At 41.6% G+C, this 27,612-nt stretch overlaps 2 protein-coding genes across 4 annotated transcripts in view; one reads left to right on the top strand and one right to left on the bottom strand.

Moving 5' to 3' along the window:
* The window catches only part of atpaf1 (ATP synthase mitochondrial F1 complex assembly factor 1), a 31,219-nt gene extending 29,756 nt beyond the window's left edge, over positions 1 to 1,463 (bottom strand). Inside the window, exon 1 of one of the 2 annotated variants that reach the window (XM_072510660.1) lies at positions 1,071 to 1,463. In XM_072510660.1, coding sequence (XP_072366761.1) covers positions 1,071 to 1,300 — 230 coding nt within the window. In that variant the 5' untranslated portion in view covers positions 1,301 to 1,463. Of the gene's footprint in view, positions 1 to 672; positions 1,050 to 1,070 lie in introns of those variants that run through there. The other variant, XM_072510661.1, reaches the window with a different exon arrangement.
* A 91-nt stretch (positions 1,464 to 1,554) lies between these two features.
* Positions 1,555 to 27,246, top strand: lrrc41 (leucine rich repeat containing 41). 2 transcript variants are annotated; one of them, XM_072510659.1, is made up of 10 exons: positions 1,555 to 1,706; positions 2,289 to 2,375; positions 7,739 to 7,809; positions 15,234 to 16,944; positions 17,988 to 18,227; positions 18,900 to 19,064; positions 20,248 to 20,346; positions 22,472 to 22,594; positions 24,398 to 24,473; positions 25,771 to 27,246. In XM_072510659.1, the coding sequence occupies exons 1-10, from the start codon at positions 1,589 to 1,591 to the stop codon at positions 26,009 to 26,011; spliced, it is 2,931 nt and encodes a 976-aa protein (XP_072366760.1). In that variant the 5' UTR covers positions 1,555 to 1,588; the 3' UTR covers positions 26,012 to 27,246. The 2 variants fall into 2 exon arrangements, with proteins under 2 accessions (XP_072366760.1, XP_072366759.1); XM_072510658.1 differs by having other exon boundaries at positions 7,727 to 7,809.
* Positions 27,247 to 27,612: the final 366 nt, after the last annotated feature.

Raw genomic sequence — 27,612 nt, 5'->3', positions numbered from 1 at the left:
CAGGGACCAAATAGCCTACTTTTGCTACATAGTATGTCCTTCAGCATTGTCCTGGGAGCACAACTATCTTCCTTTGTGCTAGGCCTGACTCCGAGTGGAGAGTATATCATGTGGAGTTTTTATTTCTGGGATATATGCTTCACTGACTAAGCGAGGACGCATCACCCATCCCAAATTGCTCTCGAGTGTGGCGGGGAGCTGCCTTTTTAACCTGCTGCTGTCCATGTGGTATAGATACACCCACTGTGCTGTGAGGGAAGGAGTTCCAGGATTTTGACCCAAAGAATGAATGAATGGCAATATATTTCCAAGTTAGGATGGTAGGTGGCTTGAAGGGGAAACTCCAGGTGGCGGTGTTCCCATGTTTCTGCTGCCCTTGTCCCTCTAGATAGTAGCGGTCATGGGTATCAATGTATTGTCAAAGGAGCCTTGGTGAGTTCCAGCAGTACATCTTGCACATGGTACATTGCTGTGCATCGGTGGTATAGGGAGTGAATATTTACAGAAGGGCTACCAATCAAATGGACTGCTTTGTCCTGGATGGTGTCAAGCTTTTTGAATGCTGTTAGAGCCATACTCATCCAGGCAAACGGGGGGTATTCCATTACACTCATGACTTGTGGTTTGTAGATTGCAAACAGGCTTTGGAGAGTTAGGAAGTGAGTTACTTGCCTCAGGATTCCTGGTCTCTGACCTACTCTTGTAATCACAATATTTATATAGCTAGTCCAGTTGTATTTCTGGTTAATAGTAACCTCCCAGGATGTTGATAGAGGGGGATACAGCAACGGTAATGTCACTGAATCTCTTGGGGTGATGGTTAAGATTCTCTCTTGTTGGAGATGGCACTTGTGTACGTGAATGTTACTTGCCACTTGTCAGCCCAAGCCTGGATATTGTCCAGGTCTTGCTGCATTTGGGACATGATCGAATTGGCTGAAGGCTGGCATCTCTGACACTGGCAAACTCAGAAGACTGAGATACATCATCTACTCGACACTTCTGGCTGAAGATGCAGATCCATAAGTCACACAATAAACCACGGCAGATAATAGCACCATCTCCCTCACCTCCGCAGCTGCTGGATTTTGGTCTGGTATTTGTTGTAAAAAGGATTGTTCTGCAGCTCCTGCTCATTCCCGGTATGATTTAAAACGCCGGAGATGGAGAAAGTGCGGAGCTGGTCGGAGACCACACCGAGCCCAAGTGGGAGAAGGCAGCGGTTCCTGACTGTCAGGGTCCGGTTGGAGAAAGACCAAAGTTCCCTCACCGCCGACATCTTATTGGCCCCCGTGCACATCACACGTCCCGGAGGGAACCGCGTCCCGGCATAAACGTTCCGTCCGCCAAACTTTAAATGACACAGCTACGTAAATCAACTGGGAATACATATTTGTCTAGTCTCACTGTATTATATTAAGAACAGCCTTGACATGTAACCGCTGGGCTGAGCTACCAACGTGCACTGCGCGGTTAAACATTTCCACAGTGTCAGGCTGATCGAGTTGGCGGACCTCATTCAGATGGACGCCCAGAGCGACGGGCGACCTTCTTCAGATGGCGGCGTAGCAACGGTGTGAGGGCACGGATGGAGCCGGGCAATCCTGGGGCGGAGGAGAGCCTCAGTCACCATGTGCCCACTCTGTTCACCGTCTGTGCAAAGAATGCCAGTGAGAACATGGTCCGGCTGGAGCAGGGAATCTACGGTAAGACTTGAAGCTATAATTACAACAACGCCTCAGTGAATCTCTCGGTGACTGAGGCCCAACCGGTCGGCCGGGCACCTGCTTGGTACAGGAGTCAGTCAGACATAAGAGGAGGTTGGCTCGGGCAGCTCAAGGTCTGTTCGGTAGTCAAAGTTGTGAAGGACCTTTATCAGACTCGAGAGAGCAAAGCCAGGAGCAAATTTCCACCTGCTATCTTTTCAATGAAGACGCAACTAATAAAGCAATTTAAGCATAAAACCTACTTTGAACAAAGCCAAATGGGTCTAAAATTGTTCACAGTGTGTGCATCCGACACTTTACTCTCTAGTGGTGCCCACTGATCACAAAAAAGTCTATATTTGATGCCATGATGTGGAGATGCTGGCGCTGGACTGGGGTGGGCACAGTAAGAAGTCTCAACACCAGGTTAAAGTCCCAACAGGTTTGTTTGAAATCACAAACTTTGGGAGCACAGCTCCTTCCTCATTTGAAGTGGAGGCAACCTGCTATTCAGTGGAAAGTTTGCACTTCCTTGTAACCGCCACTTCTAAATCTCCATTCTGTGTTGTGCTCCATACACAGGTTTGCCAACTGCAATTCTTCGAGAGCTGCTGCAGTTCCTTAACATTTATGACCTGGAGAGGATTGAAGAGGTCGCAGTAAAAAAAGGTAAAATTACTTCAGAAATTTCACCCTCAAAATTCAATTGCCTGTAAATCATCTGTTTGGATCACTGAAATCGTCACAGTGTTAGGATATTCATAGAATCCCTACAGTGCAGAAGGAGGCCATTCGGCCCATCGAGTCTGCGCCGACCCTCTGAAGGTTAGGCCCCACCCAATCCCTGTAACCCCACCTAACCTTTTGGACACTAAGGGGCAATTTAGCATAGCCAATCCACCTAACCTGCACATCTTTGGACTGTGGGAGGAAACCGGAGCATCTGGAAGAAACCCACGTGGACACGGGGAGAAAGTGCAAACTCCACACAGTCACTCGAGGTTGGAATTGAACCTGGGTCCCTGGTGCTATGAAGCAGCAGTGCTAACCACTGCCGCCCATATTCTTACAAATTAAAAATTATTTTTTTCCCCAATTAAGGGGCAATTTAGTGTTGGCAATCCACCTATCCCGCAACATCTTTGGGTTGTGGGGGTGAGACCCACGCAGACACGGTAAGAATGTGCAAACTCCACACAGGCAGTGACCCAGGGCCGGGATCGAACCCAGGTCCTCGGTGCCATGAGGCAGCAGTGCTAATCACTGTGCCACCGTGCTGCCCACAAATTAAAAGTTATTAATTTCAATATCCCTCTTTTCCCCTTCTGTATATTTTATCTGTTAATGCACTTGATTCCATCAAAGGAAAAGTTCTGATGGAATTTCTTCTGAATTGATGTACAAGGTAACTGGTTAGGGCCACTTTTAATCAGAACCTTAATTCCAGCCAACTGAATCTTGTTTAATATTATAACAAATGAAGGAAGTATATAGATATGGGTACCTTCTCTGATTTTTGAGCATATGAATTTTTCTTTTTTTAAAAATCTGTTATGTATTGTAACCAATGGCCGTCTGTATAGTGTGTCACATGATTATGTGCTGACATCATCAGAGGCACTTGGGAGATTTGCCCTCTCTTCCATCCAAGCAACACCAGTAAATAAAGTCTGATAACTGGTTAAGTGATCTATGGTGTGACAACCTTTGTATCCTTTGTCTTTATTGTGAAGTAAAAGCAAAATCCCCAAAACATAACAATAAAAGACAAAACTGGCGATGAGGATGTGAAAATAGTCAGAAGAAACAACACAGACTTGGACCTCAAGCTAAGGATCGATTTTCGGGCGACCACTCCACCATTGATTGAAGTGCAATAAATCTGGCTGTTGGAAAATGATTTTTAGCCTTTGCTAAAGGAGCACTCTAAACCTTGATTAAAACAATCAACAATCAAACCTTGATGAGACAAAAACCTCCCAGAAAATGAGCAAAGTAAGGAAATAAAGGAGTATGCTCTGAAAACTTATCAAAGCTAGGGAGTCTTTTCCAGCTGCGTGCTGATGCACGTGGTGGGCTGCAGAATCGGATCCTCGAGCTCAGTGAGAGAAAGAGAGACTGCATTTTGGAAAGCAACTGCTCAAAAAATAATGCAGCAGTAACCAACATTCAGCAAACTTATAGCTGAAGTTTTCTGTTTTTAAAACAGATTGGCGTTTGTAAAAAAAATTCCTAAAGCCGCAGTCCAACCAAGAAAATAAAAATTTTAAAGAAACGTGAAAAGAAATAATACAAGTTAAATTGGAAGAGAAAAAAAAATTAAGAGGTGAGGAAAAGTTTAACAAAGTGCTACAACGTAAGAACTGGGAAATGCGATGGCAGGAAATGGAGGCACAGTGGAACCATTCGATGAGACTGGAATAATGGAGTTCCTATGAAAACAGATTGCAATGTTACCTTGTTGAAAACAGGATACCAGATCAAATTAAAGTAGCAACATTCTTGAGTGTAATAGGATTGAAAATTTTGTCCATCCTGCAATGCCTGGTACAATAACTTAGGAAGAATTGACTGAGACCCTTGAAGAACATTTCCCACCCGAACCATTAATTATAACAGAGAGATTTAGATTTAATCGACATAGTCAAGAAGAGAGTGAAAATATTTCACAATTTGCAGCAGTACTATGGAAATTAGCAAAGAATTGAGCGTTTGGATTGGTTCTTGAGGATATACTCCAAGACAGACTTGTGTGCGGATTGAGAAATGAGACAATCCAGAGACGTTTGGTAACAGAAAGCTTTCTAACATTCAAACTTGCTGTTGAAATAGCAGTGTCTATGGAGTTGGTAGCCAAAACAGATTCTCCAACCGGAGCTGCCACCAAAATAAACAACATGAATACTGAGAAAAGGTGACCTCCAATGTGCATGGGGAATGTTGACGAGCACTGAACAGAATTATGCTCAATTGGAAAAAGAAGCCTTGAGTATAATACTTGGAATCAAATGATTTCATCACTACCTGTATGGAAGACATTTTACCTTGTTAACAGATCACAGGCTGTTGACGATATTTGGTACACACACAAGAATACCGTCTCTAGCAGTGAGTCATTTTCAGAGATGGTTCCTCATCTTATTAGTGTATAATTACGAGATTCAATAAAGAAGATCAAAACAGTACGAATGCTGTTGCTCTTATCACACTTACCAATGCAGGGAATCAAAATCACTATGTGTACTTTTCCCAGGCGGACAGTGTACCTATTACAGCATCTCGGGTGCAAAGACACATTAGGTCAGATCTGGGGATGGGGAAGGTCATGGACATTATCTTGAAAGGTATACCACTGGATAAATAGAGGAGGAATCCCGAATTCAAGAACAAGGAACTTGAATTAATGGTAGAAAACGGAGTATTTCTATGGCGAATCAAATTTGATTTGCTCTTGCCATCTGACGCTAATACCATTTGTCGAGCGACAACAACAAAACCAAGTTACTTGTTGTGAATAGACATTGAAACCGAAGTATTTTGAACACGGAGAAAGGAGAGTTTTAGCAAGAATCTTCAAGTGAGAAATGGGTACCTGCCACAATCCTCAAAGATGCATTTCTTATACGATTCAAACCAATGACGAGAGAGCTTGGAGGAGATTTACCAATCAAATCCTCGCTTCAAAATGAGAATTTGCAGAGTCGGTATCTGAAAGGCCATGATCGAACATCAAAGGTTTGGAAGTCCCAGAACCTATGACTACGATTCAGTCAAATGCAGATTGTACATTAGTTGACCCAACAGCATCTGTAGAAGCTGAAGAAGAGCCAAATTTATTAGATGATGTGCCTGAGCCAAGTGTGGAACAGACTATTGAGAGTGTGAAAACAAAGACTCCTGAATGACGGACTCTGCATAAACGGAACCGACATCTATTTAAAAGACTCTTGTACTGATTTTGTGTGTGAGTCTCTGTAATATAATTGAATAATAATAAGCCTCTCTATATTGGGTCACATGATTATGTGGTGACATCATTAGAAGAATTGGGGGATATTCCTCCTTCCACCTGACACTGAGCAAGCAACTCTTATGTAAATAAAGTATTGACAACTAGTTAAATAATCTACGATGTTGCAACCTTTGTATCCTTTGTCATTACTGTGAAGTAAAAGCACAGCCCCATAAAAGTAGCAGTATGCTTATGTCTATATGTTGGATAATGCCGTGATTAGCAAAGTAGTTTAAAAAAATTAATTGCTGAAAAAAGGCATGCTGTCGGAGTTTTTCATCTTGCATTCATCAGGACAGATGCAAGAATACCAAATTTCAAAGGGAGGAACAGTTTATACTGCATGAGTAACAAGTGTTGATTTGTTAACAAGTCAACTCTGGTAGAGGTGTTGTCATGGAGAATACACCAGGGAATGGTCCCCCATGCTTCATTCAAAAAAAGATGCAATGCCTGCAGAGTAAAGGTTCCTGTATATGATTCTATTTAGCTTCTAGCAAGCGTATGTGAGCCACATTGTGAGCCTGACTGATGATCTTAAATTGGTTGCTGGTGTAATTCTTGGCATACTTGAGATTGGATAGCGCTTGCTGAACTATCACAGAAACACAGTGAGGGACAATACTTCCCTGGTGCATTGGTCAAGGCATTACCATGGATAATCAAATTCGACTTGCGAACCAATCAGCAACTTTTTCTTCTGCATTATAAATTGTTGCTCCCTTTGAAATTTTGCATTCCTGCATCTGTACTGATGAGTACAAAACAAAGTTTCAACAACCTATCTTCTTTCAGCAATACTCAAGTTCTGTCCTGCTAAGCAATTATAGAATCGTAGAATACATACAGTGCAGAAAGAAGCCATTCGGCCCATCGAGTCTGCACCGACCATCCAAAAGAGCGCTCCACTCCCCTACCTTATCCCCGTAACTCCACTTCCCCTTTGGACACTAAGGGTCAATTTAGGTGGATTTGGCCAATCCACCTAACCTGTACATCTTTGAACTGGAGGAGGAAACTGGAGCACCCGGAGGAAGCCCACGATGACATGGGGAGAATGTGCAGATTCCACATAGACAGACGCCCGAGGTCACAATCGAACCCGGGTGCCTGGCGTTGTGAGACAATAGTATTTGCCACTGTGCTGCCTCGGTAATTATAAAAAATAATTACTCTGATCATTGACAATTATCTGCTCCAACATTGCGTTAGATGAATAGCTTAAAGGCTATAAAAAAGAACAAGGGAGTGACATTAGCTTAATTATGTGATAATAGTGGTATTCCTTCACTTATTAATATGTTCATGTTAAACTTTTCATTTAGCTACTTTTTGTTAGTGTGTTAAACTAATTCCCATCTGTCTCTTCTGCTGTGTCAGATAAATATCAAAGAACACATGGCACAGTTTGGAGAGGAGCAGGCGAACTAGCCAGTGTTTTATTTCCCTAAATCAATATTATGAAAATAAACAATTACTTGCTCTTTTATCACGTGGGATGTTTCTAACACAGAATTGCACTCCAGTAAAGGCACATAGCAAAGCTTTGGGATGTTTCAATAAGTAAAGCCATTATATAAGTGGAAGCATATTTGCTAAAAGCCATATTTATTTCTACTTGTAAAGGCTAATGCACTTGCAGCATGTTTGCTCTTTCCCACACAGAATACAGTATGTTAATGGCAGTCATTCATCTCAAAAGACAATGATGAAAGACCCAAAACAGTTAAATTACTTTGCAATAGCTGAAGTGTCCAATTCTCATCCCACAATCCTTACTGCACTGCGTGCACATACAAATCATGGGATCAGATGATGAGGTCTCTGCAGTATTGACTCGTGAACCTTGATGCACTTTTTAGCTTTCTTTTCTTTACTTTCTCAACATGCTTGATTCTTTGATGAGGACCAGCCCTCCATTGTGGCTACTAACTATATATTCCCAGCATTTGGTACCAATGATAACGGTTTTCCAACCTCTCTGGTATACTTTTATTTTGTGACTTAATATGTTTTATAGGCATTTCAACGCAGGCTCTTTGGCTGCAGCTTTGGAAGGATTTGATTGGGACTAACCCTAAAGTACGAACGGTAAGTTTATTCCACCCTGTCCTCTTTTCATAATTTTTATGCAGTCAGTTCTTTATTTGACGATTAATACATCTAGAAATTAAAAGTAGGGAATTCAACACAGCATTGTTGCTGCCCTTGCACGTTTTGTAAAAGCATAGACTGCAGCAAAAACTGCTATTTGGAAAACACTAGCATTTGTGTTTAGGTTTGCAATACATTCTGCCGAATCTAAAGAAGTTTAAAGCTAGTCAAGAAAAATTTATTTATTTTATTACTCCGCTCTTATTAAAATGATTTGTAATGTGTTATGCGCGAGGCGTTTTCAGAACCCCAAAATGTATCATGGAGTTTAACCAACCTCCCCATTTAATGTATTTGTTGCTTTTCCGAGCACACGGCTTGTTCCCTAGGTGTGGGATTACAATTATGGACATGTGGGTTTTTAAACACAAAACACTGTTTATTCCATGAACCCAACTTAACATCTTAAATAAACATTGGATCTCTTAACACCCCTTACTTCAAAGGTAACTCCGAAAATATTACAACAGTAAATAATTCCTCAAAATGTTCCTTCAAACTTCCAAGATACTTAACACCTTTAAACAGAATCACATCAGGTTAAAGGCTTTACTATTATGAGTTTAAATCACCCAAATGATCCAGAGATAAGTCTTTCATGGCAGAGATCACAGCAAATCCAGCTCACTGCAAAACACAGACACTCCCCAAGCTCCGCTCTACCCACTCTTTGACATCACTGTTTTCTTAAAGGTACATTGCTTAAACATCCATGTCTTAAGGTAGTCTCACATGACACCTCCTCCCAAGAAAAAAAAATAAACCATCAACTTCAAGATGGTTTCATTTTTCACTTTTGCACCATCCACTAAGAAATGCACACAGTAAATATACATTTTAATTTAAAGAAAAGAACACACTCAAACAGGTATAATAATATAGTCCATTTTTCTTCGTCCTTCTTCCTCCACCAAAATCCTTCTCAATTGATCACATTCGTGACAAAGCATCGGCTATCATATTTTCCCGTCCTGCCACATGTACTATTTTTAAATGAAATGGCTGTAACAATAAACTCCGGTGAAACAGCCTTGCATTGTTATTCAGGAATCACTCTAAAAATGCCAAAGGATTACGATCAGTATATATAATGGTGTCAGATGGATTGCTGGTCACATAAATGTGAAAATGTTGCAAAGCCAGCACCAAACTCAAAGTTTCTTTCTCCATCGTCGAATACATTTTCTGGTGAGAATTCAATTTCTTTGAAAAATAACCAACAGGCCGTTCTAGCCCTTCGTCGTCGTCTTGTAGAAGCACCGCACCTACGCCCACATCGCTCGCATCAACAGCCACTTTGAAGGGTTTGGTATAATTTGGGATGACTAACACAGGAGCAGTGGTTAACACAGCCTTCAGGCCGTCAAATGCCTGTTGACACTCCACTGTCCACTGGAATTTGTTATGCTTCTTGAGCAAGTCCGTCAGTGGAGTGACCACACTGCTAAAATTTGGTACAAATTTCCGGTAAAATCCACTCCTACCAAGAAATCGCATTATTTCCCGTCGTGTCGAGGGTATCGGAATCTCCCCAATAACTTTCGTTTTCACATCCTGTGGGACCATTCGACCCTGTCCGATTGTATGGCTAAGGAAAATGACTTGGGCTTTTCCAAATTCACTTTTGGCTAGGTTTATCACCAAACCCGCCTCCTGAAGTCGATCGAATAACTCCCTCAGATGTTTTAAATGTTCTTTCCATGTCTGGCTGAAAACGACCAGATCGTCGATGTATACCGCACAATTGGGTAATCCTGAAACGACTGTATTAGTTAACCGTTGAAATGTTGCTGGGGCATTTTTCATGCCAAATGGCATAACTTTGAACTGGTATATACCATCTGGAGTCACAATAGCTGAAATCTCCTTCGCTCTTTCAGATAAAGGTACTTGCCAGTAACCTTTCAGTAAATCCAATTTGGAAATAAAAGCGGATTGTCCCACTTTCTCAATGCAATCCTCCAAACGTGGGATAGGATAAGAGTCTGTTCTTGTAACTGCATTCACCTTTCTATAGTCCACACACAACTGTTGGGTACCGTCTGGTTTAGGTACCATCACTATGGGTGAGCTCCATTGGCTGCAACCCACTTCAATTATGCCGTTCTTCAGCATACTCTCAATCTCTCTGTTAACCTGCGCCAATTTTAAAGGATTAAGTCTATATGGATGTTGTTTGATAGGAACAGCATTTCCCACATCTACATCATCTATAGACATTTTTAGTACTTCCCAATTTATCTCTACAAACTTGCCCATGTGATATCAATAACTCTTTCAGGTCAGTTCGTTTTTCCTCTGGAAGGTGACTTAACAATTCATCCCAATTTTTAAGAACATCCTCATTTTCCAATTTAATTTGAGGTATGTCAAATTCACAGTCATCTGGATTTGGTTTGTCACTTTGAGTGAGAATCATTAAAACCTCCTTTTTCTCACCTTTCCTTTCAAAGTACCTTTTAAGCATATTCACATGACACACTCGGTGAGTCTTCCTTCTATCTGGCGTTTTTACCACACAATTCACCTCACTTAATTTCCTTTCAATCTGATACGGTCCACAAAACCTAGCTTTTAAAGGCTCACCTACCACTGGTAATAACACTAAAACTTTATTCCCACTGGCAAAACTACGAACTTTGGATTTCTTGTCTGCTACCCGTTTCATCACATTTTGTGCAACTTTCAAATGTTGTCTAGCCAATTCACCTGCTCTATTTAATCGTTCCCTAAAATTTGACACGTAATCCAATAGTGTAATTTCCAATTTCTCACCCACCAATTTTTCCTTAATCAATTTAAGTGGTCCTCTTACCTCATGACCAAAAATTAGTTCAAAAGGACTAAATTTTGCAGACTCATTAGGTGCATCCCTAATTGCAAACAATATGAATGGAATTCCTTTATCCCAATCCTCTGGCTAATTTTGACAATACGCCCTCAACATTGTCTTTAATATCTGATGCCACCTTTCTAACGCTCCCTGCGATTTTGGATGGTACGCAGTTGATTTAAATTGTTTTATTCCTAAGCTATCCATAACTTATTTGAATAACTTTGAAGTAAAATTTGATCCTTGATCCGATTTGAATTTCTGTGGGTAGTCCATATCTAGTAAAGCATTTAAGTAACTCCTCCACAATCCTTTTAGCTGTAAAATTATGTACTGGAATGGCCTCTGGAAACCTAGTAGACACATCCATTATAGTCAAAAGATATTGATTCCCACTTTTTGTTTTCGGAAGCGGTCCTACACAATCAATTATGACCCTCGTAAAAGGTTCCTCAAATGCTGGAATGGGTATTAAGGGCGCTGGTTTTATCACTGCTTGAGGTTTCCCTATCACTTGACATGATTGACAAAATGTAGCTACATCTTTATGTAGTCCAGGCCAATAAAAATGGTTCTGGATTTTAGCTTGAGTTTTCCTGATTCCCAAATCACCTCCCACTGGTACCTCATGTGCAACTCGCAACACCTCCTTTCTATACCCTACCGGCAATACTACTTGATGAACTTCTGCCCACTTTTCATCCGCCTGCATATGTACAGGTCTCCATTTTCTCATCAAGACATAATTTTTACGGTAATAACACTCTGGTATACTCTCAGATTCCTCTTCCGTATATGCTTTCTGATATACCCGTTTTATTTCTACATCTTTCTGTTGTGACTCCGCCAATTTACCTGAACTAAAAATATCCGCCTCATCCTCCACCTGTTCTTGTTCTTTTTCAATTATCTGATCAAAAATCGTTTCTGATAATTGCACTTCAACTTCATCTTCACTCTTTGATTTCTCCTCTTGTCTTAACCTGTGACTTTGCGACCTTGTTACTACACAATCGGGAAAAGTCCCAGGATATTCGTCCTTCAACACTTCAGTTGTCTGATTTTCCACTGGCTTATCAACCACAGTAGGCATCACCCCCACCTGCGATCCAGCTATATCATTACCCAAGATAAATTGTATTCCTGGACAAGATAGTTTATCTATTACTCCTACTACCACTTCACCACTCTTCACTGGACTTTCCAACCGTACCTTATATAATGAAAATAAAATAGGACCTTATATAATGGAATGCTACTCCTCTAACCCTGAATTCCACATATCACCATCTTTTGTGGCAACATTCTTCCCAAACTACATAATTCCTCATCTCTTACCATTAAAGATTGACTAGCCCCTGTATCTCTTAAAATTGTGACTTCTTTACCTGCTCCTCCTGATACACATGAGTAAACTTTACCCACACAAGTAAATTCTTTAAATACATCTTGCACCTTCTTAACAATTACTTCTTGAACAGGCTGTACAATCGTTTGCACCTCCTTCGCTTCCCTTGGGCTTTCCTTTACCACTCTAACAAACCCCACTGTCTTATCCTGTTTTACCACATCAGCCTTCCCAGTGCTTTTCTCCAACCACCAACACTGTGACTTTACATGGCCTAGTTTATTAGTGAAAACATTTGAAACTTTTCATTTCTTTTCCACCCTGCTGGATTTCTTTTTTAATCTGAGGTACACTCTTTATTGTCTCCCATCAGATCACCTTTATCTTTACCACTTGAGTATTTCTCATGTCCCCAGGTTTCTATCCCTCACCGGCTGAAACTGATGTCGGAAATCAATCTTTGATATATGAACTAATTCATAATCATCTGCCATTTCCGCTGCTAATCTTGCAGTTTTAACCCTCTGTTCTTCCACATGAGTTCTCACTACATCAGGAATTGAATTTTTAAACTCCTCCAAAAGTATAATTTCTCTGAGAGCTTCATACGTTTGGTCTATTTTCAAAGGCCTTATCCACCTATCAAAATTACTCGGTTTGAGCCTTTCAAACTCCATGTATGTTTGACCAAATTCTTTCTTTAAATTTCTAAACCTTTGTCTGTAAGCTTCAGGCACTAGCTCATATGCACTTAAGATGGATTTCTTCACCTCCTCATACGTTCCAGATACCTCCGGTAGTGATTCAAACACTTCACTAGCCCTGATAGGTAATCAGCTTTGTTTGAATCAATAATACCCACATGTCCTGTGGTCATTGCATTTGTTTAGATACCTTCTCAAATTAAATGAAAAAGGCTTCTACCTCCTTCTCGTCAAACCTTGGCAATGAACAAAGAAATGTACAGCACAGGAATAGGCCCTTCGGCCCTCCAAGCCCGTGCCGACCATGCTGCCGGACTAAACTACAATCTTCTACACTTCCTGGGTCCGTATCCCTCTATTCCCATCCTATTCATGTATTTGTCAAGATGCCCCTTAAATGTCACTATCGTCCCTGCTTCCACCACCTTCTCCGGTAGCGAGTTCCAGGCACCCACTACCCTCTGTGTAAAGAAAACGTGCCTCCTACATCTATTCTAAACCTTGCCTCTCTCACCTTAAACCTATGCCCCCTAGTAATTGACCCCTCTACCTTGGGGAAAAGCCTCTGACTATCCACTCTGTCTATGCCCCTCATAATTTTGTAGACCTCTTATCAGGTCGCCCCTCAACCTCCTTCGTTCCAGTGAGAACAAACCAAGATATTCAACCTCTCCTCATAGCTAATGCCCTCCATACCAGGCAACATTCTGGTAAATCTCTTCTGCACCCTCTCTAAAGCCTCCACATCCTTCTGGTAGTGTGGCGACCAGAATTGAACACTATACTCCAAGTGTGGCCTAACTAATGTTCTATACAGGCTTAGATCCCCACCACGTCTTCGACTATGACGCTCTGTCTCATTATCCTCATCCATCTCCTCCAACTGTACGTGTCCCTTTGCGTCTGCTAATTTTAACTGATTTTCATGTTTCAGAGCCATTTTCCGAAGTTCAAACTCTCCTTTTCCCTTTCCTCCATCTCTTTCTCTTTCTTTGTTTCTTTCTTCTCTCTCCTTTTCTTTTTCCTCTCTACCTCTTTCTTTTTCCGCTCTCTCTCTTTCGTATTCAAGCCGCTTTAATTCTTTCTCATGTTCCATTTGTTTAATTTGCAACTGAATTTTTGCCATTTCTCATGAGTCAAACTCTATCTCAGGCAACTTTAAATGCTGAAACACCGCCATACTTACCTCATCTTTTCGCATTTTGTCAGGTAATGTTAACTGCAATGTTTTTGCCAGACCCAACAGTCTGCTTTCGTCTCTGTCCGTAAAGTACTTCTGAGCCTCTGAAAGAGCCATTGTCCATTGGCCACAACACACTCCCCACTTAAACTAAAATACCACACCGGAAAAGCAACAATCCTTCACTGTCTTTAAGTTCACAAAAGCCAATCCAATAGATAGACTTTTATCCTGGACGATCCCAAATTGTTATGGGCGAGGCGTTTTCAGAACCCCAAAATATATCATGGAGTTTAACCAACCTCCCCCTTTAATGTATTTGTTGCTTTTCCGAGCACACGGCTTGTTCCCTAGGTGTGGGATTACAATTATGGACACGTGAGTTTTTAAACACAAAACAATGTTTATTCCATGAACTCAACTTAACATCTTAAATAAACATTGGATCTCTTAACACCCCTTACTTCAAAGATAACTCCGAAAATATTACAACAGTAAATAATTCCTCAAAATATTACTTCAAACTTCCAAAAGACTTAACACCTTTAAACAGAATCAGGTCAAGTTAAAGGCTTTACTATTATGAGTTTAAATCACCCAAATGATCCAGAGATAGTCTTTCATGGCAGAGATCACAGCAAATCCAACTCACTGCAAAACACAGACACTCCCCAAGCTCTTTTCCTCCAAACTGCAACTTCAAAATGGCTGAACTGCTCAGCTCCACCCACTCTCTGACATCACTGTTTTCTTAAAGGTACATTGCTTAAACATCCATGTCTTAAGGTACTCTCACATGACAAGTGGGTTCATGCATCAGTCTGCAATAGTCAAATAAAAAGTGAATATAATTACAGGGCCTGAGAGCTAACAAATGTTGCGGTGGGTCTCCTATTCATTTGGCATTAATAAATAATTGTTAATATTGTACAATACTGGTCAACAACTTTATGGCTTACTTATGACACAATACTTTACTCCTGTGCTAATTCTCCACAGTAATGCTGCTGCAGCATTAGCTGACAGGATCTGCTTGTTTGCTGTAGAAAAACATGGTCTACCAAATTCAATGATTGAATGTTATGGCGACTTCCCCTCCATAGAGAAAGAAAGAACATTGCATTTCTTAGCAGTATTCGCATAAGCCTTGGCTCAGGTTGCTTGGAAAAAGTGTTCTAGAGTGTAGAGAAAACTGAATTAAGTTTCTTCTTAAGCATTCTTGGGTTGACTTTTGAGCTATCATCATAAGATATAGTTGCTTCTGTATACTGATTTTTCTTTTCTATAATATTCCAGGAACCTTTTAACTGGAGGCAAAAATTCCTGCAAACATTCTTTCATGGTGTCTTATGGGGAACGTTAGATATCTTGAATGACAGGCGTTTAATTAATTCTCGCTCTTCTGCCTTGGTACTCGGATCACGACATGTAAGCAAACTGGTCATACGCAACAAGCTCCAAGGCGTGAAAGAACTTGCTGATAATCCAAGTATTTGTGCCCGCTTGACCTGCACAGTGCATAAGCTGGTGTTTCAACATCTGCGTTCCGTGGATCCACTGTTGGAGCACTCGCTGTTAAAGTTGCTTCATAACCTCGTTCACCATGGAGTTGTAAAGGAGGTGGCATTGTCACATTGGAATGAACCCCATCCTGAATTATTGTCTCACATACTAAGGACAAGTGCAGGACTTTGGGGCGAAGGGAAGAGAGAAGATGAGGTTACTTATTGTTGTGATGAGAGCAGATTAAAGATGTGTGTTAAATCAATGGAGCCAATGGCTCAGAGTAATATATTAGATTGCTGCCATCGACAGCCTGAAAAGACTACATACGGTACTTCACTTGATTGGACATTTACTACTACTGAAATCAAGAAACCCATGTCTCCAAGTGTTAACATGCCTTCTGCTAACCTGATATCTCCAACTGCACATTCTGTAAATTCTGAAAAAACACCATGCGAGGAACTTTGTTTGATGAATAGGTCTAATTGTTGTGAAACACATAGGATTTACCCCAAAAAGCGCAGATCCAATGGCACTGTGTGTGGAGCATTGAGCAGTCCTGATGTACACAATGTTGTTTCAAAAGTGCAGCCTTCTTCTGGAAGTCAAAGTATGGCTTTGGTAGAACCAGATTCTTGTGCACCGAGAAGTCAGTTAGACCAAACGCCCACCTATACATCTGGCAAGACTTGTGATGAAAACAATTATTGTAATGGGCGGAAGCTTCGAAAGGGGCAGGTATATCCTTATGCAGACAGCAGGGTTGTGAATGAGTTTCAATGTCCTGATCAATATCATGATAGTTCTGAAGAAAAAACAAGTTATTCCCATGAAACTGATAGCAGAATGTTCACCAAACGATCATCATCCAGTGTGATTACTAGAACTTCAGAACAGTTAATGTCTCATTGTGAGTTTACTAATGGTGCGGAAAAGCAAAATGCTGTAATTGCAGAGGAACGAATATACTCCGAAGGTTCGGGATCTCCTGGTAAGATTTCTGGGGAATTTGGATCAACAAATGTACTAAATAGAACTTTGGAAGAGTCAAGTCTTTTGAATTCATGCACTTGGACCCCAAAAGATCCGGTGTCATGTTTTACAAACCAAAGATCATGTAAGAAGCCAAGACTCACTGATGCGTTTAATGTTCAGGCAGCTGAAAAATCAAAGGTTACTGGTTCATCTGAAGCACATGAGAAGCCAGAGGATATCTATGATTATATTTTCATGATAGGTGGAAATAAAACGGACACTGAGCAGAACATCTCAGAAACTGATGAAAACAACGGCGTCCTACTGGAGGGTTTGAGTAACCCTGATTTCTTTGGCCAAGATCAAGTGGACAATATACCTCTTTCTTACACTCCTGAGCTCTACCTGAGGAGTGTGTCGGTGCTGGAAATGACATCAGTCTCATTGTCATACAAGTCTTCCAGGATGCTATGCAAGTTGCTCAGTTCATGGGTGTCCCTCCAGAAACTAGTCTTGGAATATAATGGTTAGTTGGTAAGGTTTGTGAAGATGATATCAAATATTGCACAATTTGATTCTGTAGTTACTTCAAAAGCAGAAGCTTGCAATACAGCAACGTCTGGCATTGTTAGCTGACTTTAGCTGCATTATGTTCAATTCCTAAAATAAATTTCACTTTTTTTAATATAAAAATTTAGAGTACCCAATTTTTTTTCTCCAATTAAGGGGTTTGTTAACGTGGCCAATCCACCTAGCCTGCACATCTTTTGGGTAGTAGGGGTGAGACCCATGCAAACACTGGGAGAATGTGCAAACTCCACATGGACAATGACCTGGGATCGAACCCAAGTCCTCAGTGCCGTGAGGCAGCAGTGCTAATCACTGTGCCACCCCCATAAGTGTCTCACCTATTCCTTGTTTGCGTAACAGCAAAGGACAAGTCTCACTTCCCATCATAGTCATGGATTTCTCCTCCACAAGCTCCTAAAAGGAAGTAAAGAATTAGACACAAAGGTTTGAGCACGTCACTGGAGGTTTTACCTCTGAATATATTTTTTCAAACATCACTTACCATTTGCAATTCTCTTGGAAAGTATTTTCGGACTATTTCCACTTTCAGAAGTGCTGTCAAGTTAATGTTTTTAATTTTGTGTCTGTTATTCATCTCTTTTCAATTTATGTCTGGGGCTGTGGATTTCTGTCCATGTTGACAAGCTATGTATGTGTTTTAGTATCCCAGTGAATGGTTTACTGAATGACCGTTGCAACATTATTTTTGTTATTTGTTTAATAATTAATTTCTGTTTCCACACTGTTCCCCGGCCTAGATAGGAGCAGGAAGTCACCTGTTGGGTAACTCTCAGCATCCTCCTGACTAATAATCTTTATTGTCACAAGTAGGCTTAGATTAACACTGCAATGAAGTTACTATGAAAAGCAAGCAGGTTAAGGTTGATTCGGCCACAGAAAACCACAACAATTTATATTTACCACCTGAGAAACCATGGTCATGTTTTTTGTTTTATATGGGCAGCACTGGTTATACTCTCTTGTTGCTTCTGCTTTAAGGCCTGGGTCCTGCCATCGTTCCGATTCTCAAGGAACTCTGTGTCCTCTCCCGATGTCATGACAACAGTCTTTCCACTCTTGTATTAAAAGATGATATCCTTCACCTTCCAATGATAAAGCTGGTTAAAATCCTTCTCGGCATCTTCCCCCGCCTGCGCACATTCCATATGGGCTTCCTGCTAGAAATACAAAATGAGTCCCTGGAAAACGAGTTGCTGATGGCTGCTGCAGAGGTAACAGGTGAGAAATACATTTTTATTGTATCTTTTTTAAAAGAAATATATAAAATGAGTCACCCGTATTCCAAGGGAAACATGTTCTGAAAGCTCTTGATTTAGTCCACCTTGTCATCAGGTTGTTGGGGCAGGAGAGATATGTTGAGCTGGGAAGGTTAGTAGAGTAGCTGGAATGTAACCCAGGTTGAAATTATTTTTTTAAATTTAGTAGACGATTGCTGATGGAATTCCAGCTGTAGCATAGTGGTTAGCACAGTTGCTTCACAGCTCCGGGGTCCCAGGTTCGATTCCCAGCATGGGTAACTGTGCGGAGCCTGCACGTTCTCCCAGTGTCTGCGTGGGTTTCCTCCGGGTGCTCCGGTTTCCTCCCACAGTCCAAATATGTGCAGGTTAGGTGGAGTGGCCATGCTAAATTGCACTTAGTGTCCAAAAAGGTTAAGTGGGGGTTACTGGGTTACAGGGTTAGGGGTGCTCTTTGTAAGGGCTGGCACAGACTCAATGGGCCAAATGGCCTCCTTGTGCACTGTAAATTCTATAACCCACCTAGATAGTGGTTGGCCCAGCAAATTACACAACTATGCTTTCACGTTTTAATTGAAAATGGTTGATAATTCAATTACGATTTGGATGTTCACTTTAGAATGTTCTCTAATTGTCCACTGCTGTGTTTTCTCAGATAGCCGTTTGGAAGATTTGAGTCTGAGTTGCACAGATAAGCCCCTACAGGTTGACTTGCTGCTGCCTGTTTTAAGACGATTGAAATTCCTCCGACGCCTGTGTCTGCACAGGGCATCATTCGGAGCTCCAGAGGAACTTGGCAAACTGCTGCATGCAACTACATGTGCGTGGTAATGTACATTGAAGGGATTAGTCATATATATTTTAAAATGTTAAAAGATATTGCGAGCATTAAATATCTTGGGTGGGATTCTCTCAGCCCGTGCCGGTTCGGAGAATCGCCGGGCCGAGCGTAATTCGCGCGACGCCGCCCCGGCGCCGGTGACCGGAGAATCGTCGCCATTGGTGTCGGCGCTGCGCCTGTGGCCCCCCCACCCCCGGCGATTCTCCGCCCGGGATGGGCAGAGTGGCTGCCAAGAAAGCCTGAGTCCCGCCGGCGCCGTTCACGTGGTCTTACACGGCGGGACCTCGGTGTCCATCCTGTCGGGGGCAGCCTGGTGGGGTGTGAGGGGGGGTCCGACCCCGGGGGGAGGGGGGGGGGGGTCCGACCCCAGGGGGAGGGGGGGGGCGGCTCCACCGTGGCCTGGCCTGCGACCAGGGCCTACCGATTGGCGGGTCGGCCTCTCCTGGTGGTGGCCTCTTTTACTCCGCGCCGGCCCCTGTAGCCCTACACCATGTTGCTTCGGGGCCGGCGCGGAGAAGGAAGCTACCATGCATGCGCGAGTTTGCGCCAGTCGCAGTGCGCATGCGCGAGTTTGCGCCGGTCGCAGTGCGCATGTGGGATTTGCGGCAGTCGCAACGCGCATGCGTTGACCCACAGCACCCGTTTGACGGCGGTATCAGCAGCTGGAGCGGCATGGGTTGCTCCAATGCCATGCTGGCCTCCTGTAGGAGGATCGCAACACTTAGCAGTCCGATGACGCCGTCGTTAAACCCTCCGGTTTTACAACGGCGTCAACACTCTGCCGTCAGATGGGAGAATCCCGCCCCTTATGTATATTTTCCTGTGAAACAATGATACTGATTCCCTTGCCTTAAACAATCAAATAAATCTGCAGTTTCGCTTATAGCAAATAGGTGCACACTGGCTCCAGGGATGCCCCGTAGATGCATGTTTCCCAATAATTATGTATTGACTGAGTTCAGTAATCTTCCCTGGATGGCCCATTGCTTGGAGATCACAATGATTTTTCTGGTGCTTCCTTCTAGTATTTTCCAGTGTGATGGGGGATGAATCCAAATAGAGAAACCTTTGTTATCTGTCAATATGAAATCCCAGTTTGAAATGTTACCTTTATTTGCAAAGCAGCATATTTAACATTGGAATGAACAATTTTGTCTCCTAGACTTTCTCTCTGCATTAGACTGGGTTACCATACAGGATGTGAACCTTGCTGTTTGCTTTAAGGAAGTTCTAGATCTTCTGCGTAGTGCTCCTCTTAAAGGTGGGAACAAGCAAGTGGTGCAGCAATAGATAATTTAAATTGTTGTATGAACTGTGCGTAGTGTTACACAATGTAGGTGTAGTGTCTCGAATCCTGCAGTCCAAAAAACGGCTTTGCCTGAAAACTGGACATTATTCAAATGTGCCACGTAATAATTTTAAAAAGCTTAACTTTACAATTCGGCTCAGCACTGCATTGGCACAGGACTAGTTATCCACTTCACTGCTTGCACGTCAGTCTATTTCCGAACAAATCTTGACCTAACCAAGCTTGGCCCCAACCGCCCATGGCCTGAATTGCCAGGCTCAAAATCCAGCATGGCCTTGGTCCTGAGATTTTGAGACACTGTACTTGTATAAGAAGTAAATTGTCATACTAATCTGAAGTTGTAAGTTCTGCTGCAAGATGCATATCAGAAGTTAGTAATCTTGTTTTCTCCTACCTCCTCCAGAAGTGTGAGTGGAATGTAGGAATTAGGTTTTCTTTCCTCTGGCAAGAATGAGGTCAGCTCAGAACTCTGCAACAATCGCATAAATTATTTATTGGAGGTGCTCAGAAATGGTCTGGGTTGGATCACTCCAAATTGTGCTTATACTTTTGGATGAGACTTTAAATCAAGACCCTGGCTGTTCCCTCAGGTGTATGTAAAAAAAATCCATAGCAATATTTCAAGAAAAGCTCCCTGCACCATAGCCAGTATCTCAGCCAACGTAATTAAATCAACGATTTGTTTGATTTGAATCAAGTACCTCCAGTTGTATAACTCTGCATGCTGAAGTCCCACAAGGAACCAAATTAGGCCCTATTATGTTTTTAACTATCATGAACAATGCCTGTATTGATATCACCATGTCTATTCATTGCTATAAATAGGTGGATGATCTTGCTCTCGTGGTGTATTGTAATCAAGGCAACACATCTCACGTGCAAGGGGCAGTCACTTCATTGAGTGAATGGGCAAATGCAAATCACATGAAACTACCCGCCCCAAAAATGCAACATATGGAATTCTGTTTCATCTGCAAACCCCGTGATTCCCTTCTTACCAATTTAGACAATGCTATGATTAAGCTATTAGGAACCAACATTTGAAATGGGATTACCAAAGAGGTGAAGTGCTTAAAGAGCAAAATGGAAGACTTCACAAGCTGTGTTTTCTAAAGCATCACAACCTAACTCTACTGACCTCTTCACCGTGTTTAACAATTACATAAGACCCATTGTTGAATATGCAGCACAGGTTTGGCATGCTAGACTTACAGAAGGGCATTTGGGAAATGTTCAAAAAGCAAGTATTGAAACTGATCCTAGGTATCAAAGCTACTCTGACCTAATCAAACAATTGAATGTGTTCCTGCGCTGAAAGGTGTACAACTCTGTCTGGACATTGCCAGAAAATCTTGAATCCAACCTCCCATTGTTACTGTCTTTTATGACAGCCATGGGAAAGTAAAGGTAGAATGGAATTAAGGAGAAAATACACCATTCCTCAAATAAGACATGGAATGACTAGAATACAAGACACTCCAGTGTTCTATTTGATAAAATTAATAAATAGTATGTAAATGGTTGAGAATTTAAGGTACTCAACCTGACGACATGTGATGTACTGACCTTAATACAAAATGCAGAGTGAAGTAAACCTTTCATTTTTATTCTGTAAATTAAGGAGACCTGCATTTTGCAATGTATTGTAATTATTTGTATGTTAAAATGTTCATAGTTTAAGAATCCTTATTATTTATACTTTTTTATTTTAGTTGTCTGTAAATGTTATGAATTGTGTCATCAAAATTCAGCGCCTGCTGCTATGATAATTTTTCAATAAACCAATTATCTATTTAGCTAAATAGATCATCAGGTCATTATCTCATTGTTGCTTGTGGCACCTTGCAGTGTGTAAATTAGCTGCCATATTTCAGTAAACTAGTTACTAATTTCAAACTGCTCCATTGACCATGAAACATTTGGGATGTCTTGCAGTTGTGAAAGTCACTATATTAATGCAAGTCATTCCATTTATGAATTGAGGAATTGCAGACATGAATCTACAGTTTGTCTCTATAGCAAAGGCTCTTGTTGCAAAGACTAAGAAATAAATGTGTTTTCCACTTCACATTCACAGGTTTAACATTGGATAACTGTCGGCTGTTTGAAAGGCAAGGAGCAGAAACTGTGTCTAAAATCGTTGCTGCTCTGAAGCAAAATCAGTCCATCAAATTCCTATCTTTGCCAGCAAATCGATTAGGTTCGTAAACTAATTTTACTTTCGCTCCACACTTGGTTGGTGGTGTAGCTCGTAAACCTGCAACAATATTTATTATTGTCCCTCGATAAAATGTCCTTCAGTATCTCTCAACCATCATACAGACTATTCCCTATCTTTGTTTCAGTTGTACCACTTAAATTGGAAATATACAATCCATCAAAGGGTTTGTATATTTTTGACAGATATGAAAGAGCAATAATTGTACTATGCTTTGAGTTGGTGGTAATTCTACTTAAGTTGTGCACAGGATCCTATAAACATTTTTTTTGTTCTTCTAAATTTCAAGTACAAATTCTGTGTTTCCCAATTAAGGGACAATTTAGCGTGGCCAATCCACCTACCCTGCACATTTTTGGGTTGTGGGGGTGAGATCCACGCAGGGACGAGGAGAATGTGCAAATTCCATATGGACAGTGACCCTGGGGCCGCGATTGAACCCGGGTCCTCGGCGCCGTGAGGCAGCACTGCGAGCCACTGCACCATTGTGCTGCCCCAGGATCCTATAAACATGCATTCAAATGCAATGGCGCAAGTCTTGCCATCATTCACAACTTTTTTTGGCAGTATTTCATTTCTAAGAAATATTACCTAGCTGTAAACCAGCAGTAAACAATAAATATATTCTGACCTATTGCTTTTCAAACACATTTTTTCCAGGTACCAGTAATCATTGAAATATTTACGCTCCTTCATGATTTATGAAGATCAACCTCTAGACATTAGATTTCCAAGCCATTTTTGGAATTTTCCAACAACAGCCTTCCTTTCTGAAGACTGGTGTGAAGAATTAAATTAACATCTCTGTCTTGAATACACCACTATTTGCACAACTTAAAGCTTTTCTTTGCTGTTTGTTTACTCTAGCTGCCTTGTCAATTCTGATGCTCACTGTAGATTCTTATTACCCAAAATTATCATTGCTTTTTATTACCTTATAGCTTTCAGTTTGATTTTGATTATTTTGCAATGATACAAATATGATGTGATTTAAGATTTGTTCCTACTCTGGTGTGCCTAATGTATATTTTGTGGGCAACTTCATTAATATTGAATTGGTGAGTTGCCAACACTGCATGTTTCTTATTGAAAGGGTGGGAAATACAATTGACCTTTAATAGGTACTGTTTTTCACTCTGAAGTGAAGGTGTAAAGGAAGATGTTTATAGTGATGGGAAAAACTTATTAAATATCAAATATTAGAAATCAAAACAAGTGAATGCAATAATATTGAGTGCCAGACCTTTCTGCAAAAAGGATTACATGGCAAAGAGCGGTATATTTAGGGCAGCACGGTAGCACAAGTGGATAGCACTGTGGCTTCACAGCACCAGGGTCCCAGGTTCGATTCCCTGCTGGGTCACTGTCTGTGCGGAGTTTGCATGTTCTCCCCGTGTCTGCGTGGGTTTCCTCCGGGTGCTCCGGTTTCCTCCCACAGTCCAAAGATGTGCAGGTTAGGTGGATTGGCCATGATAAAATTGCCCTTAGTGACCAAAAAGGTTAGATGGGGTTAGTGGGTTACGAGGATGGGGTGGAAGTGAGGGCTTAAGTGGATCGGTGCAGACTCGATGGGCCGAATGGCCTCCTTCTGCACTGTATGTTCTATGTATTCACAGGTTTGGAGACTGAGCTTGGGGAAGTAATTAATTGAAAGTTTAAATATAGAAGTTTTTCTCCTCCAAAGATCAAAAACAAGCAAGTTTGTTAGCTTCTCTTACAATTTCTGAAATTGTGGCTGTTTTTAATTAACAGTTGTATATCAAACACTGTTCTTATCATTAACAGGCAACGAAGGGTTGCTCTCATTGGCAAAACTATTTACTGAGGATTCTTTGACATGCATCTCCAGCCTGAATGTGAGGTAATCACATTTTTTCAAATTCCTTTCTCACTCCACACACACACACACACCATTCTCTCGTTAAGTGAGGAGATGAGGTGAGTTGTTCCAAGTTCGTAGGTGTTCAAGAATGTCATAAAATTACTTGTGCTTAGATTTCAAAACAAGAAAGTTTTCTTACCTTTGGAACCTAACCATTCAGTACAACAAAGGGTTTATCTTCAGTCACATTCAAGCAAGGCTGAAGTTTCCGATATTCAAAATTGCCTCTTTCCTACATCTTCCTCCATTGTTCTCAGCTCGCAAGTCAGGTCATCTAGGGCAGCACGGCAGCACAATGGTTAGCACAGTTGCTTCACAGCTCCAGGGTCCCAGGTTCGATTCCCCGGCTTGGGTCATTGTCTGTGCGGAGTCTGCACGTTCTCCCCGTGTGTGCATGGGTTTCCTCCGGGTGCTCCGGTTTCCTCCCACAGTCCGAAGATGTGCAGATTAGGTGTTGGCCATGATAAATTGCCCTTGGTGTCCAAAAAGGTTGGGTGGGGTTACTGGGTTACGGGGATAGGGTGGAGACGTGGGCTTTGGTGGGGTGCTCTTTCCAAGGACCGGTGCAGACTCGATGGGCCTGGTGGCCTCCTGCACTGTAAATTCTATGATCTACTCTCAGATCTCTGTTTTTGTACTTTAGAAATTGGTCACTTTGAGATGTAGGGGGCAGCCCAGGGTAACTGTCTCCAGTAGAAAAGTCACTGGCTTCCACAAGTAGAAAAGTGTCTGGCTTCCAGTTTTTGCTGCAGCTGAGACCAGCATCCCAGGTTGTGGAAGGTGACAATTGTGAATGTACTTTTATGCAAAGCTCTGTTGACACTCCACTATTCTACTCGGGTAGAGCTATATTTTGAAGTAGCATATTATGGTTATAGGCAAAACCACCTCTTACTGGTGTTATGTTTCCTAGGCCAACTGAGATTTTTAAAATGTAATTGGCATAAGAAGCAAAAGTGACATAAGGGAAGCTTTTCTGCAGTCAGTGGCTAGGGTTTGGAATGTACTGACAATGTGGTGGAGGCATGTTCAATCGAGGCATTCAAAAATTAATTGGACTGTTACCTGAAAAGTAAGAATGTGCAGGGTTATAGCAAGAAGTTGGGGAATGTCACTGATAAATTGCTAATTTGGAGCGCTTGCACAGACATGAAAGGCTGAATGGCCTGCGCTGTAACAATTCTATAATGGGATTTAAGAAATAATACACAAAACAAAATGAATCATTGGTGCATTTCCAATTGAGTCAAATCTCACTATGTAATTTATTTTAAAGTGCAAATTGTATTCGAGGAGATGGATTACTCAAGTTTGCAAAACACCTTCTGACCTCTGAATCTGAACTATCTGGTGGACTGAAGCTAAAGGAACTAAACGTAAGCGAGAACCTATTCTTCAGAGATCCTGCATTGACTCAGGAAGCACTTGAACTCTTCAAAAATAAATGTCATATAATCACAATACAGTCGCTTACTGAGCCATTACAAGCATTTGCTGACCACGTCAGTGTAATGTAGACATTTGAATATGATACACATCCAGAGGCCTCTTTGTTAACCACTATGAATTACCAGGTTCAGATGTCTTGGTTATTTTACTTCATTTATAACCAGAGCTGTTGATTTTGTAACTGGAGTGTTCCCGTTAATTTAGAAAAGTGAATGCAGCTCCAAGAAAATATATCACCAATTGTGTTCTTAGAAAGCTATCATTTCTTCTTTCTTGCTTGGTTGGCTTAGGATCCAAGCTGACCTAAAGCACCTATTCAAGTAGAAATGGATGGGCTACATTGATGACCTGAGCATATTTTTGGGAGGCAAAATGAGTTGTGAATTTGGACTTTGTTTTTCAGTTTTTATTTGAATGTATTTTATTTTCATTTTCCTACTTAAAACAAAAACGAGGGAAGACACCTTCCTTTTTGAGGGTGGAGCGGCAGGCCCTTCACAGCATGCTGGGCTGCACTGATAATAAATATGAATTTCTATGCCCTCCTAACGTTGGTTTTCTAAATATTTTTAAATATTGTAAAGCTGTGTGTTCATTAAGTTCTTTGCTTAGCAAAGCGGTTTATTTTCCTTCTACGCAAATGTGATTTAAGATGAGCTTTGATTTGGACCACTAAAGATCCAATCTCAGCCATGTTCATCAGATGGATGACGGCCGTACTTGCAGAGACAGTGAACTGGCCACTGCATCATAACCTTCTGGGCATCCATACCTTCACTACAAGGACACCTGCAAGTGAGATATGTAAAATGATCAACATTGATGGAGACAATCACTTATGGCCATGACTGCCAACGGCTGACTGTACGGAAAGCATTGAAAAAGGTGAACATGAAACGGAAAGTTCAGCTGGCCAATGGAGGGCCCAGAGAAAAGAGAGGCCAATTAATTGTGCACCTTCTCAGTTTACTGTCTTCCTTTGCAACAAATGCAGCAGAGACTGCCGTGCTGAAGGGGGGCTTCTGAGCAACATCAGGTGAAGCTTATCAAGTTGACTGTCACTGCACAAACCTTCGTCTGGAGTTGAAAGGCTGCCACCAGGCCAAGATCCAGTCTGTATAACTGGACCTGCACTTGGATGAAACATTACTTCGATTCTAGTTTTAAGTAAGGCTGAAGTCAATATGATAAAACAGAAACTGCCCACTGTGAGCTGGACAAATCTGATAGTGAGTGAAAAGATAAAAATCAACCAGGGGCATGTAGACATTATTTTTTTTTTAATAAACATTTTATTGAGGAATTTTTTGGTTTTACAGCGACAACAAAATAAACAATACACATGAATCTATACATGAATCTATAAACATAGTGCAAAAGCCATCTTCCTCCCTTACAGGTCCCATCTTTATTGACCCCCTACTCTAAGCTAAACTAACCCCCCCCCCCCCCCCCCCCCCCCGGCCCCCTCTGCTGACGAACGGTTGCCACCTCTGGATGAACCCTAACATTGACCCTCAAGGTGAACTTGATTTTCTCCAAACCGAGAAAGCTAGCCATGTCTGATAGCCAGGTCTCCGACTTCGGGGGCTTTGAGTCCCTCCAAGCTAATAATATCCATCTCCAGACTACCAGGGAAGCAAAGGCGAGAACGTTTGCCTCTTTCTGC

This window comes from Scyliorhinus torazame, chromosome 7, assembly GCF_047496885.1.
Source record: "Scyliorhinus torazame isolate Kashiwa2021f chromosome 7, sScyTor2.1, whole genome shotgun sequence".
Lineage (NCBI taxonomy): Eukaryota > Metazoa > Chordata > Chondrichthyes > Carcharhiniformes > Scyliorhinidae > Scyliorhinus > Scyliorhinus torazame.
The sequence above is the reverse complement of the archived record's forward strand: the minus strand, read 5'-3'. Positions and strand labels throughout refer to the sequence as shown.

Bases quoted from the DNA above. Each gene is read 5' to 3' on its own strand.
- lrrc41 (XM_072510658.1), top strand. From the start codon at position 1,589: ATGGAGCCGGGCAATCCTGGGGCGGAGGAGAGCCTCAGTCACCATGTG. The intron at 2,376-7,726 runs GTAAAATTACTT...TTTGTGACTTAA, and splicing joins AGAGGTCGCAGTAAAAAAAG to TATGTTTTATAGGCATTTCA. The intron at 16,945-17,987 runs GTTAGTTGGTAA...TTCTGCTTTAAG, and splicing joins ACTAGTCTTGGAATATAATG to GCCTGGGTCCTGCCATCGTT.